This window comes from Ornithodoros turicata, chromosome 2, assembly GCF_037126465.1.
Source record: "Ornithodoros turicata isolate Travis chromosome 2, ASM3712646v1, whole genome shotgun sequence".
NCBI classification, from domain to species: Eukaryota; Metazoa; Arthropoda; class Arachnida; order Ixodida; family Argasidae; genus Ornithodoros; species Ornithodoros turicata.
The window spans coordinates 97,412,956-97,427,478 of record NC_088202.1 but is presented as its reverse complement, the minus strand read 5'-3'; the positions used below and the strand labels follow the sequence as shown (position 1 = coordinate 97,427,478).

General features: G+C 46.4%; 1 protein-coding gene across 1 annotated transcript in view; it reads left to right on the top strand.

Annotated features, from left to right (window-relative positions):
- LOC135385819 (neural cell adhesion molecule 2-like) overlaps nt 1–14,523 on the top strand; it is a 598,454-nt gene that overhangs the window by 580,058 nt on the left and 3,873 nt on the right. The window contains exons 18-20 of the mRNA XM_064615351.1: nt 290–384; nt 4,919–5,061; nt 6,091–6,282. Coding sequence (XP_064471421.1) covers nt 290–384; nt 4,919–5,061; nt 6,091–6,282 — 430 coding nt within the window. The remainder of the gene's footprint in view (nt 1–289; nt 385–4,918; nt 5,062–6,090; nt 6,283–14,523) is intronic.

Sequence of the window (14,523 nt, the reverse complement as noted above, 5' to 3'; positions counted from 1 at the left end):
AGCAATTTTAAAGGAGCGCACGAGGACAAAACGTAATGGCCCTTTAAGACGACGAGCAATTTCAGCGTCGTGGCGCCAGGAAAAGCTTCCCGAATTTGTACAATGGTGCAAAAGGTCTCATGAAGCCACACCGAGTTTCATTAACAATGCACTTCTATGTGTTTGAAAATGATTTATGAACAGCCTCCAGCTTTCTTGTTTTGCCCTGCGTGAATGTGACCTGGTTTCATTATTCCGAAAAGCAACTGTTTGGGGCGTGGTTAATCCAACTGTGTGCTTTTTCTGACAGATCGCAGACGCTGTTGCGTAAAGGCATGACAGAAGACACGAGCGAGGGCGACATTAAGGACCCCGATATCATACCGCCCAAGACGGATTTCGAAGGTAGGTCATCGCAGTGCTGGGTCCGTCTGCTAGAGGCGGCTCTCGTTACACACTGCGGAAAAATCAACCCTTGCAAAGCCATCTTGTGCCTCCGCACACGACATGCAACATGACTGCAACGCAAGAGCAGCGTTGGCACTTTTCTCCGTGGGAAATGAATGCGCCGATGTGCGGAAGTAATCAACACCAGTAAAGAAGCAGTTGCGGTGCTTACCGTAACCTATAGGGCTATTCGTAGTGGCGTCTGTATGAGGGGGGGGATAGATATTTATAGAAAGGAAAGGTGACTGTGACCCCCGCGATATAACTTCAAGACACAGACCGACAGCGTATGTCAATGCAGCTTTAGCAAAACTGCCGCAGCCTTATTACGCTATTTGTTGCCCAACGGTTCTACTATACGCTCGGTGCTGATACGCGTCCAAAGGCTGGAGAAGCCTGATAGGCACACATAGTATACGAGCAGCAAGTACGACGACACGGACGGAAGAATAGACAAGGACGACTGCAATCGCCCTTGCTAGGAGTCGTCCGTGTGGTCGTAATTCGTGCTCGCATGCTATGGATACTTACCAACTACCCCGCCTTCGCACCTTGATATGCACCCCTCTGCATTGGGCATTAAAGAATCCCCCTGGTCAGCAAAAGTTTTGCTCCCACTGTAGCAAAACACCGGTAGCCCCGTCGACATGGTAGCTCCATATATTGAACACCTTTCGACTAGCACGTCGATGGCAAGTGTTTCTTAAGTTTTCAGCTCAAATGCCCGCATGAAACCTGACGAATATTCACTGCACCTACGCTTTGTTTATTTATTTATTTATTTAATTCCGTGTTAGCGCCGCGTAGCAACTGTGGCTACCTACGCTTTGTGCCTCACCCTTACGAGAAGAGCTCAGAGTCTTATTTCACCTGTCTTGACCTCACGGTATTCGCACTTGCCTGAATAATGCACTAGGTGCATTATAATGCTGCCGCAGAGCTGCAGAGCAGCGTCGTTGTATTTTCCACGCGTTGCAGAGAAGTTGGAAAGGAGGGTCCCCATAAGGCGGACTTTAGGTTAGGGCTGTTTTGTATTTACATAAGGCAAAGTAGCGAAAACGAGGTGAGAGAATTGTCTTTTGATACGCACACACATTGTTTTTTTTTATTCCCTGTTAGAGCCGCGAAGCAACTGTGGCTATGAGCGGCGTACAGATGTCTGCAGGTGGAGAGGACAGTATAGTAAGAAGGAGGAGACAGGTGGGCCTAGTATGCGTCCTGGGCAGACTTCACTTGGAACTGCGTCGACATCCGTCTGGAACGCCTGCCGGGAAATCCAGCTGGCGCTGTTTGGGAAACCCAGGCTGTAGCCTGGGACTAAAGCCTTTGTAGTAGGGAATAGAGCACCGCATGGGCCGCATTCTTAGGTCCAGGCCCGTCTTCCTTTGATTTATCAGCCCGGACCCGGTCAGACGGCTCCATACCTGGCCCTGCCCAAGCCCGACGGATTTCCATGTTTCCCAGCCCAGGTCTGCATGAGCCCGAAAAATCTATAGGGTACCGGGCCCGGCCCACCGTAGAGGGCTGTAAAACTTGACCGTTGGCTAACTTGCAGTGTGGGGTAACACAGGCTCGAGCCCGACCTAGGCCCGGGCCCGCAACGTCAAACCCGATCCCAGCCCAGGCCCGCAAAAAGAAGGCTTTACACGGGTTGGACTTGGGCTATCGCGTAAGACCGAACCCGCGCAGTGCTAGCAGGGAAGCCCAGTTTCTAGTTCTTCACCCCGTTGCGCATTGCTCGAAGATGTGCTTGTTTTTTCCGCGCCGTTGCTAGAGTCAGCTTGTAATCTATTTTGGATGTGGAGGTGGACCTATTTATTGTCTCTGGGGATTCTGCACCAAAACTGCATAGTGAAATAACACTAGAGATAGCATCAGGAAACCCATTTAGCGGAGAGACAGCTACAATTGCTTTGGACAATTCGACTACGAACTGTTCTTAGCTAAAAAAAAATTCGGTCAGTGAGCCTCGAGCAGGCTTTTTGCCAGCTTGCCGACTCTCTTTTAATGTTTTTACACCTTCAGTTCATACCTAAGAACAATTCAATATGTTTACTTTCAACTCAAAACTACGTTATCTTCGACAGCTTCAGCGAAAACTTCTTACTCCACACCAAATCTTGTATGGATACGTGGGGGTATCTGTTTACCATGCAGAATCTTACACCGGTTCCTCTCGACATTCTGTGTCTATTCAAAAGATATTGTAACGAGACGACACAGCGTCATGATGGCAATGGGTTAATGATAAAATGAGAATGCGCGTGACAACCACACGGTGTTCTGAGGGCCGGCGCCGAGGCGCCACGATACGCTGCTGTCGTGGGTGCCCGTTCTCGTCGGGGCTGGACGTTCTGTCATACACTCTAAACCCAGTGACGGATAGGTGCCGTCAGATCAACTGGCACATTTTTAAAAAAATGTGCCAGATGACTTCAAGAGGCACGCCGTGCCTGCGAAAGCTGCAGGTGCTCTGTGCCCCCTGAAACAACTGGTACGACATACCCGCAGATGCAAGGCGCCACAGTGTACCGGACGTATTGAAGGGTTAATTGTACCCACTAATACGCGAGACACATTGTGCCGCGCGAGTTCCCTAACAGAAAAATGACCTCCAGCCTTCGCGAGAGAAAGAAAACGGAAAAAGAAAGGAAGAAAATGCACCAAGGACATCGAACTTGAAGCACCAAATTTTATTGGCGTGCACATACCTTTAAATCGCATCCAGTACATCGTCGTTTGCCGAATGAAAAGCATACACGGTTCACTAATCCCAACACACACATATGGAGCACACGTTGCACGGACACACAACCCCATTCGATGCACCAGGCAGTCCTCCAAATATCGAACACACAATCCTCGAAACTTCGAACAGGCTGGCACTGCAAAGCTCAATCAAGATCATCGTTAGTGACGAACACGACAGTTCCTCAAACGAAATGGCCGACGAACAATTATCCAAGCAGGTGGCACCAGACACGCTTCGATGTGAGAAGCAGTTGCAATTTTTGCACACGTACGTGTGACCGTTGAGACAGGAAACAACCTGTAAAGAAACCGAAGTGAATATCACGCTGGCATTGTTCCAACGTGAATGCTGGAATAGTGCATCATTTTGTAACTCACGTCCGTGCAATCGATACAGTCCCACGGTCACCTATAACGAAAGAATACAATTAGCCTCGCTTGTAATGTACATCGTCGCTACACCGATGTAGCCGATCCTCTCCTGCCGCCATTTGCAATGCGTCCACCGTCTGCAACATCATGCACTTCGATGGCTAAACACAGGTAAACCGCAGGCGTCGTACGATGCGTCACAGCTAGGTTGACTTACCTTAAGCAAACATTAAACCTGTACTTAACTTACTTACTTAAAAGCACGGTTATCATCCTTCTCAAAGGCGAGGTTGCAGCGCAGACAACGGGCAAGAAAGCACGGAAGAATGCACTGCGGAAGAATACGCGGTGCCATGTCACTCCTCACCGGCGGAGGGCGGAGCAACGTAGTACGCTCCAACGAAGGCACACATATTCAGCCGGCACGCGCATTATTCAACAAGCACACGAGTACACGGCTCAGGAGGCACACACCTTATTCAGCGGGCACAAAGCCGTTTCATACCGACGTGACGGCTCTGTACCAGCTGAAATTTGCCGATGGGGATCGCTGTGCTTGCTATTTCATAACTGTTACGGCTGTTTCCAGACGGTTACGGCTGTGTACCGGCTGTACTTTCTGATGGAACTTTGTTAACCGGCACGTGTCCGTCACAGGATCTAGAGTGTATGGTCCGCACTGTCAGGTCAATAGCGGCTATGATGCGAATTCTCTTGGCCTATCAGAATTAGGACTCGGGCGTCGGTGGACACGGCGGCAGCGATTCCGTCGAGGAGACCTAGTGCCTCCACCAAATGTAGCGATGCATCAGAGCGTCATCATAGCAATGGCTTAAAGACAGAATGAGATTCCACGCGACACGCCTCTGTGGTTGTGCCCGTTGGGATATCGAACAATATCCGAAATTGTTCGATAGATATCGTGCGTCATAAGCATTACACTGATTTCATTGTAATCGTATTTAATTTCTACTTCGTAGTCTGCTAATTCATTCTAGTAATCTTTCTTGCATATATGAACCTAGTAAAAAGTTCCCCGAACTCAACACACTAGGGAAGAGGGGGATTTGAGAGAAATGAAAAAAAAAAAAAAAATAAATAAAATTTCGACAGTCTTTAATTGCTGACGTAGATGGGTAGAAATCCAGCGAACCGGTAGAGATGTAGGAAGGAAGTTGCCTCAGGACAGAAGCCGCCAGAATTGCTGACGGTTGTTACCTACTTGACTGCAGATCAATATGCCCCTTTACGTGAGAAGCTGCTGTATAACGGATGACTTTAGTCGTACTTCTCAATCAGAGGAGCGTTATTTGCTTCCTTGAGCGTGTTGAGCATGTGCGGTCAACGTGGTTCAACACTTTTCTAATAGATCTTCCTGGGACAGATCCCGAGTGGGTTTTTCGGCAACTGAACGGCTCCAATGGCGGCAGAATCTGTCCAGACGCTGGAGGCACGAAAGGCGGCATGATGTACGGGACGCTCCCTAACGTCAAAGTACAGATCCCTCAACAGGTACGGTACACTTGTAGGAACAACGCGGCTCGCTCCGAATGTAGTGTACAGCGCATCTGTAGTGATACTAGCTCTGCGCCATTTATTCGGCCCCTTTCATGGCCCCAACTACAAGTTAGGAAGTTGTTCAGGTCATGCAAGTGCAGACAATCTTTGGTGTCCTTTCCTATGTCTACCGTAATGCGCTTCATATTACAAATGCCATAACCGTTGCTGTAATTTTAACGTTCCACTACCAATGTATCACCAGGACACGTTTGCACATTTAGAATAGTTCTGATGAGTTATTTCTTTTTTCTTTACTGCGGAATTTGTGCCAGTATTTGAGGTAGTCTTGGGTTAATCTTGGCAGTCTTAGTAACTTATAACTGTAACTAGTTACCACATTTGGTTGAAGTAACTGTAAAATGTAACTGTAACTAAAATATTCGAAGTAAGTTACTCAAGTATTGCACCATTTTCCACGCGTCCCTTCTCCACCGAAAATTTTTTCGGGGCTTCAAATACCCTGTCGTTTTTCCCAAGCAGGAATTTCACGAATTTTGTCATCGCATACGCAGCCAGGATAGCCTTAGGCCTTACACTGACCCGTAGGAAATCCTCTGTCTATAACACGGTATAATTACGCCTGTACAGTACAATTGTTAAGACAATTTTTTAGTTACATTTATTCGACTTTTTTCTTAAAAAAGAGTAATATTTCTAAAAGAGTAACTGTAACTCAGTTATTGCTTTTGCAGGGTAACTGTAACTGTAACTTAGTGACTTTTTTATTAACTTACCCATGACTGACACGCGGTATATTGCCTGTGTTAATCGATGATATTTTAACAGCTGAAATCAGAACCATGCTGAAATCATTCAGCAGACTCCTGTCACTGTTGCTGGTCTTCATAACTCTAGTGTGGACGCTGTTGAGTAGAACTCGTTTCGGCATTTATTACGACAGAGACTTGGGATCGTTGATGTTTGAGGACGTTCGTAAGACATGTTTTCCGTCGTACGCTAATACCATCCTGTTCTTTGCAGTTTCGAGACGATACCATGTATCGAGAACGGTATCCCCTGGGCACCAGCAGAGAATTCGACAGTCCGGTGGGAAGATACAGGGGCTCGTTTCGTCCGCCGGGTACGATGCCAGACCCCGACGAGCTGGACCGCATGATTTCCTCAAACACACCGCTGGTCAACAACGGACCTATGCTGCGTAGGAGCCCTCAGGTGCGGAAGAAACGCATTGAACCAAGTAATTATTGTGCGTCGCAGCACAGCCAGTGAGAATTGCTATTACAACACGTTTCGTAGGAACAATGACACGTGAAACGGGCAAGATGTCTATTCCATGCGGGGATAGTGCTTCCAGGATACACGAAGATCGCACTGGAAAATTTTTGTTATCGACTACGTACAACTACGTCTTACTCCAATTACATTTTGTTTCATTTGCTATCGACAGATTGTTTTTCTTAATGTTTCCTTCCGCATCCTGGCACACTCCCCACTCTTTTCGGTCACTCCGCCTACTCGCGACCGTCTACTGCTCTTTTTAGGCTCCTCTTCTTACAGCATCGTCCTTCATGCAAAAGCATTCACATCAAATTGAGTCCCGGATACAAATGAAAAATGCTGCGAAGCGTGATGGTAAATGGAGGGTGAAGCCTCAGATTAGGATCCAGCGAAGTTCACAACACCACTGGAAGTCAAGTCCCGTGGAACAGTCCTGTAGCGGAACCTGTAGCAGTAGAAGGGCAGTCTCATGCGAGATTAGAACAGCAGAACATCGAACGGTCTCCCTTCGGCGTATCAGGAGACAATTCTGCAGTTCTGCGAGTCTATTATCGGACAGTTATCTGCGGCTCCTCCCTGTCCGAGGCATCTCCCTCTTCAGAACGCAGGCAGTGTGTGCTTTTCCCTCTTCGTTCATACCACACTATACGCCGTAGCCTTTAATTACGACCACATCAGTCTTGCTCTCGTATCCTTTTAAATCATCGGCAAAATCGCAAAAAGCGCACCGAAATGAGAGGAGCGCCCACATATTCGCGACAATAATAGAAAAAAGACGAACAAGACGTACGTCAGGTGTACAGTCGGTATCGCTTTATTATATTCCACGCGCTCCCCCTCGGATATCGATTTATTGCCCGTCGAAAGATTTAGAAGCCAAAGGCAGCACGCGAGATATGACGGCAGGCGAGAGAGGATTTCCCAAGCGTCCCTGTTACGAAGATTATTCCTGAGTCAAAATACCAGGAAAAAAAGAGTGCCTCGAGCTTATCATCGCGAACGCCTCGCCCCTCTTTTCCTTTGCTGGTGAGAAGCGCAAGGATATCGCATTATTACATCAGGGAGGGATGCCGGTATTGGTTTTTATGCTGGCTTTTAACGATGAAGAGTGAAGGCTCGTTGAGTAATGCGAGAGGTTGGAAAAGAAAGAAAACATTCGCATTTCCCAATGCGCAGCTCCTCCTTCTTCTTCGTGGAGTTGCGCGTGCGGGTTGAGTATGAATAGAGAAAACGACTGCACACAAAAAAGAAAGGAAAATAAAGTTTCGCGTTTCATTATTCAAAAGCGGCACTCTCCCTCTGCCGCTGTCTTTCCCTGCTGCCGGCGGTACGTTTTTGATGTGGCATATCTAGAATATCTATGGACGTTGTTGATGTATTTCTTAATCCGAGCTGTGGGCGATAGAATGGAGCCTTTGATGCTCGACGACGTTACTTGGAGTTTAAAGGCGCAATAAGGTAAACACTGGCATTTCATGGAGAAAATAACGTTATTTCGCGCAGTAGTACATTGGATTCCAAGTTAGGAGCGGTTACCCTCGTTCAGACACCTACAAGACGCTATGAAAACTACTTACGATATACACAAGGGAGAACGTACTTAAGATACTGTACTTGGGAAATATAGTAATTAGCCTGAAGTAGTTAATACTTCAAAAAGTATATAAGACACTTGAGAATATCTGTTCGGTTACGGCCACGAAAGTAGTTGCTGTTTCTTTTGTTTCCGCACAGACATTATTGGCTCGTCGTAGGCGTTCCATTTCACAGTGTTCGTGAATCAGCGGTCCTCTTTTTCTTTAATTAATAATCTAATTGATCCATAAGTTGCTGTCCTTCTTTACAATGCACTCAAAAGAACAAACGACTATGGAAGCAAGGGTACCTCCAGTTCATCCATCCTGTGTCACGTTCTGTGGTACGGTCAATATGTGCCGAATGAATAAACCCACCGTGAGTGGTACTGCTATAGATATGATTCCTCTTGCTCTTCGAAAACGGAAATGGGGAACGAACCTAGCACGTGTCACTTCCCAATGCAAAAAGTTCTGGTTCCCGAATATGAGTCATCAAATTTCATGTGCTCACGTGAAAAATCCTAAATGCACGCAAACCCCCTCAAAAGAAACTCCCAGGGAAAGAAGGTGGAATTCCAAGTCATAACTCAGAAAGAGAAGAATGGTTACATAGGGAAGAAAAAGGAGAACGGAAAGGAAGTAGAAAACGGTTGCAAAACCATGCATGGGATGGACAAACAGTCAAACTAAAAAGGTGTGGAAACTACTAAAAAATGTATTTGACATAGCATACGAATACCTTTCGGCAAACGTACCTATAGTTAGCTAATAAAATAATAACCAAAGTATTTTAAATACAATATTTTCACTATGATACTCAAGATATGCATATCTGTGCCATCATTGCTCCGTCCCCTGGCGTTCCTAGCTAGTTCCTGTAGCTGTTTACAGTCGCAGACATCGTATGCGCACCATCCCTCGTGATACCTGATGGTCTCACCTGTCCATTTCTCTTTAAATTCCAAGTGTCTTGGTATTTCGGTCAATAATGACAATTTTCATGCCACCATAATTACACTTCTTACGAAGAAGAAAGAGAGTCTGAAAAATAGAATTTATCGGTTTGCTGCTGCCATGTCCCGTGATGATGATGATGATGATAATGGCAGAGAGAAAGATATATATGTTCCCCATAACCAAGGCTACCCTATGCATTCTCTGGATATGTACACATAAAGGTGCGACACGTGCTTGAATAGGACAGAGTTACCTTGAATGGCTGCTAGTCGAAAACTACATCCGATAGCAGTGGCGGCTTATGTTTTCTCGACGTAACATGACCGGACGCCGCAAATAATTATGTAAAATTAGCTGCTGCTCTCTCGTTTTCTCCTCTTTTCCGTGTTCAGCTCTTTGTCATAAAAATGTTAGAAGCGCATCCTGATGACAGCAGCGGAAAAGATAAAACACTACCGCTTCACGCCACCGCTGCATAGTGCCCGCCTCCGCACAGTACCGGCGTTCTCCGCGGTACTGCGCCACTCAGTTGCATGTATACAAGACGAAAGCGCACGATATTGTGTGGGAAAACGTAAAACCAGTAGGGCATATTTCATCACCATCGTGGTATTCATTTGCACAACAGATTGATTACAGTTGATCGTGACGGCACGCAGACCGCTTTTTGTTTGACAGAAGAGATGTTCCTGACACACAACCGAAGTTCTACGATCGAGAACCGAAAGGGCTTTCTGAGGTGACGATTCAAACGAAGTGTTGAAGTTTGCCGAAGCGGATCCCCCTGGCGAAGCACCAGGGCGAGCGGCAGCAGGGATTTCGTGGGGAGTAAGGGCCGGGTCCCATAGCTTTATGCGAGCAGCAGCAGCAAAGCAGCAGCGGTGCGGGAGCAGCAACACGGCAACATGGCAGCAGAGCAGCTTTCTGCTGCCGCTGCTCTGCTGCTGGAGGCGTCCCATAGCTTCGTTTTGAATTAGCGGCAGCAGCGGCTTAGGAAACACAAAACGTGTTGGCAACTGTGGCATTGTTTACATTTCGCACATTCCGAAGGCGTACGCAGCGGCTAAGCCTTTTAGTGCACACACCTAGGAACGCAATCCTAGGTGAAAGGCGTTTCTGTGAGAGACATATTGTGGATTTGGAGCTCATAAGTGAACTTTGAGATGAGTGTGGTGGTGGTCTGAGCCTCGTATTACCTGACTCTTCGTTGATGTGTAGTCAGTTTCATGACATTCAACGTAGGTTCGTCCTACTGCTGTGCTGTGCAGAACAGTCCTTGCTGTGTTGTGTGGAGATTCTTCGACGGGATTTTGTCGTATAAATATTGCCTCGTTACTATAGCATTCGACATTTTGATTTACGGTGACTGTCAAATGCGTACGTTGCTCTTAGTGAAATAAAACTGTCTAACGAAAACAAAGGCCCCTTCTCCTAGTACTCACTGCTTTCTGCCTGTTTTCACAAGGAATGGGTTCACTATCTATCTCTATCGAACCTTTTCTTGTTGTCTGAACGTTGTCTATCTCCATCTACCCTTTTCAAGGGTCAGTTTCATTTACAACCACCTAGCAAGGTCTTCGAATACCGACCACAAGAAATTTGTTCGGTTTGGTTTTCACACGGCATGGACGTGGAAGTAATTTGCTTGTACGTTATCAGGTCACGGGTTTTGAAGTACTTTCCGGAAAACAAGCGAACATGTAGCTACAACTGGGGGGGGGGGGGAAATATGTTTATTATATATAAAAAAAATAAGTGGGAAAGGAGCTACAACTGGTACACAACATATGTATCACGTAGGTTCGGTCGAACACTTTATTGAACTTTATGAACTGAATTATGTCCTGAAAGCGCACTTAACACGCAGTCCCGATGATTGAACACTCGCTCCAAACTACTGGCAATCACAAGCGTATCCAGGTCTTCAGAATCAAATCACAGAACAACCAGAAACAAACCTCCTGCCGTCACTCACCGCCCTGCTAACCCTAAACACCGTCGAACGAAAACAATACCAACCAGCCTCCTGATTGGCTTTCGAGACAGGCTGCTCAGGCTGCAGAGCAACAGGGCAGCACAGCAACCAAAAATTCGGATACGAGAGCAGCAGGGAATTTCTGCAGCTCGGCAGCGCTGCTGCTCTCACCCAGTGCTATGGGACCGCTCGTGTCGCTGCAGCTCTGCTGCTCCGCTGCTGTTGCTCTGCTGCTGCTGCTCAAATCGAGGCTATGGGACCCCGCCTTAAGTTGGCCGTGTCGCCGCTGTGCTTGATTACGTGACAGCGACGGCGTCACCGCGCACCGAATGGAGCGCCAATGATATGTCTACGCTCCTTTGCGCGAGCCGTATACCAAGCTAACGTAAGGAGGTCCAGGGAACACGCGTTTAGCAGCCAATAAGCGAGATGAGGAGCACGGCAGGAAAGAAGGACGTGGAGGAGAGGCGCGGGGGAAAGGTGCGAAGGCGATATCAACCGCGCGTGGTTACAAAATGCACTTTTATCGGGAAAGGCTTCTGGTGTGCGAGTTTGTCGTCAGGAAGAACCGCTGTTAGCAAACATTTGATGGGGTGTTCGGTAAATCACACTGTCACATGAAAGGAACTGTAAAGTGAGTGGCAAACGTGCAGAAATTGTATGGTTTTCTGAAAGCTTGTAACTTGGACGTTTCAGATACGTAATAGTTCTGCTGTATATTGAGCATTTTTTCAGCAATGGAATTTCAAAGCTTGCTGCGCAAAGCAAGCTAGCGGACTCCAGAAGAGCCTGAGGCGACTCGCGCACCATCCATTGAGATGCAAGCTAAATCTATCTATGGATAAATTCTATGACTGGTTATTGATGAACAAGCTTGCTACCGGCTTTAAAAAGAAAAGAAAAAAAAAACTCATACGTAATTTTTCATCCTTATCAAAAGCGCGTCGCAATACACATCGAACAGCTATTCTTTGGTAGTCACCTTCTCACAAGGGTACCAAGCGTTAAATTCCTTGGGATTGCCTTTCACTAAAACCTCAGCTGTCAAGAACATTTTCAACTCATTCGCAGTAAAATTTCATCAGGATCATATGCCTTGGCTTCACTCCGAAACTTAGTTCCTTTCAGCACCCTCACCACAGTACACATTGCGTTGATACATTCGCATATTTCATACGCCCTTGAAGTTCATGGCCTAAGCTACCGAACAAATCTGAACTCTCTCCTAGTCATGCAAGGAAGAGTCCTTCCGATAATGCTACTATTTAATCCGCGTGATCTTGTGGTTCTTTCTTCGGGCAGCTCAATATTTATGACATACATAACCGTGTTCGCTATAAAATTACTAAAAAATTACATTCTTCATGTATAAACTGTACTATAATTTCATCGACATGTTGTCAATCGCACGACACTCGACCAGTTATTTTCTCAGAAATCACACTAACACACTTTATGCCTCAACATCAAGAGCGAACTTCGATCCCTTTTCGCTTGTTTACTTTGGCTCCCGCATCTGGAATACAATCTCAAATCAGGGATACTCATTCTTGTCGATCATTTACATACAAAGTCAAATCACATTTTATTTCCATAGTATTGGATTTCCCACCATCTTGTATCATATCTCTTACACTGGCTGATTACTAACGTGTGACAGTGTCCGCCTTTATATATACAGTGTGTTCCAGCTAACTACGACATTTTTTTAAATATATTCAAATTAGATTTCTATAATTCCACCAATGGTGACATGTGCTACGGCGGTTATGAGGCATTATGAGGGCATCAGAAAATTCCTTGGTCGTCATATTATTTAATTTGCACTAATTAGTTTTTTAATTATTAGAGATAAAGGCTCGGTTCAAATGTAACACTGGTAGATCTTGCTCCCCTGATGCCATTGCCGTTTTCAGAATCGAAATCGGCCCAACCGTTGCTCCACAGTCTTTTTCCGAAAAACCATGTGTTTTTCTTTGTTTTGTTTATTTTCGGCCCCGCAGACGCGCGGGTTTCCCTCGCCTTCTGATGTGACAGAGGCAGGGGCATTCTAGGGGCTGCAGTTGCAAAATTCAGATGTCACTGCTGCCAGCCCAGTACAAATCGCGAAACGATAACCAATCGCACTGTATCAGACTGTGCCGCGTCTTTTATTTTTCTTTCTTTCTTTATTCATTTATATATATTTTTTTTTCCAATGCGGATTGTTGGTCAGGTTGATTCGTGTCGCAAGAAAGCCATCCGATAAGCAAGCTTCAGACGCAGACACTCCCCCAAGGTCTCAAGGTCACCGAAAGAACGCCCCAAACTCTTTATTCGTTCCCGTTGGGGCCACTTGACAATTTTGCAACCGCAGCCCCTAGAATGTCCCTGCCTCTATCACATCAGAAGGCGAGGGAAACGCGCGCGGTCAGCGGGCCCGAAAATAAATAAAACAAAGAAAAACACGTTTTTTTTCATTCGTCTGAAGCTCCCATATAGACGCAATGGTCCAGAGAAAATGGCAGCGGCCAAACCACGTGATCTCCAGGAGCCACTCACAGCGGTCAAGATCAGCAGCGTGGAAAAAAAAAAACTATGCTCAAGTGCAAGACCGACCTCCTTTCCCAACCTCATTCCCCTTCTCTTCTCGGGTTTTTTGTCTCTCTCTTCTCGTCCCCCCACCCCCCCAGCCCCAGCTTTTCCAGCGTCTCTTTTTCTTCCGCGCCTGCTGTAGAGAAACGTACGTGTTGTCCCAAAGGAGAGAAACAAAACGCGGTGGCGGTTGATAAAGCAAGTTTATTTGTCCTCGCGAACTGTTTCGAAAAACTACCTAACATACCTATACATACATTTACATACATACAGGTACATACCTTTTCACGTCTTGTAACAGGCTTCACTGGCGCTTTAGGTGCTTCGACACCGAAGAGCAGTTTAAAAGCCAATCGCAGTTCGCACACCCAGCATGTACAGTTTTTGAAAACAGCTGGGCCAGGGGTGTCGTTGTTGCCGATGGCTGCGGGAGCACTAAAGATAAAATAAAAACAATTTATTGATGATGCGTAACTCTGAACGAAAGTCACTGTTAGGAATAGGCAATCGATGTTGATTTCGTATTTGAACACCAAAGTCGTGTCACAAACGTTCGTAGATCACAATGAATGAACGGCTGCGACGTGCAGGAGGGGCAACTAGAATAACCACACATAATTTGATTAGCGGCATATCCGAAACGCTCAAGTTACGGCAACGCACTGCACTATGAAACGCCTCTAACGTACAGAGTGACTCGCAAAATGTTGTACGTAATACACTTCACCTGCATAAACCTGAGTTACTTCCTTCGGTAACAAAAAGTAACCAAACTTGTTTTACCGTTCATCTGCGGGACATCTGAAGGAGTGCAGACTTCCTCACGAACGATTTCTGCGTCATTTGGAGGTGCCGGAATGTGCCCTGTCATGTTCGTCTTTCCGCTGTTGTGATGATCAGCTGGACGTGCCATTCCGTTTTCACATTAGCTGTTCGCCATAATCTAAATCTGAAGCATTCAAAACCCTCTAAACTACCCGCTAGCGTCTGCGAGCACAACGGTTGTAGTCCGAGAGATCACGCGTGGCTGGACATGTCTCCTCCGTGTTTTTTTTTTTTTTTTTACTTTCTCCTCCGTTCGACCGACCGTCC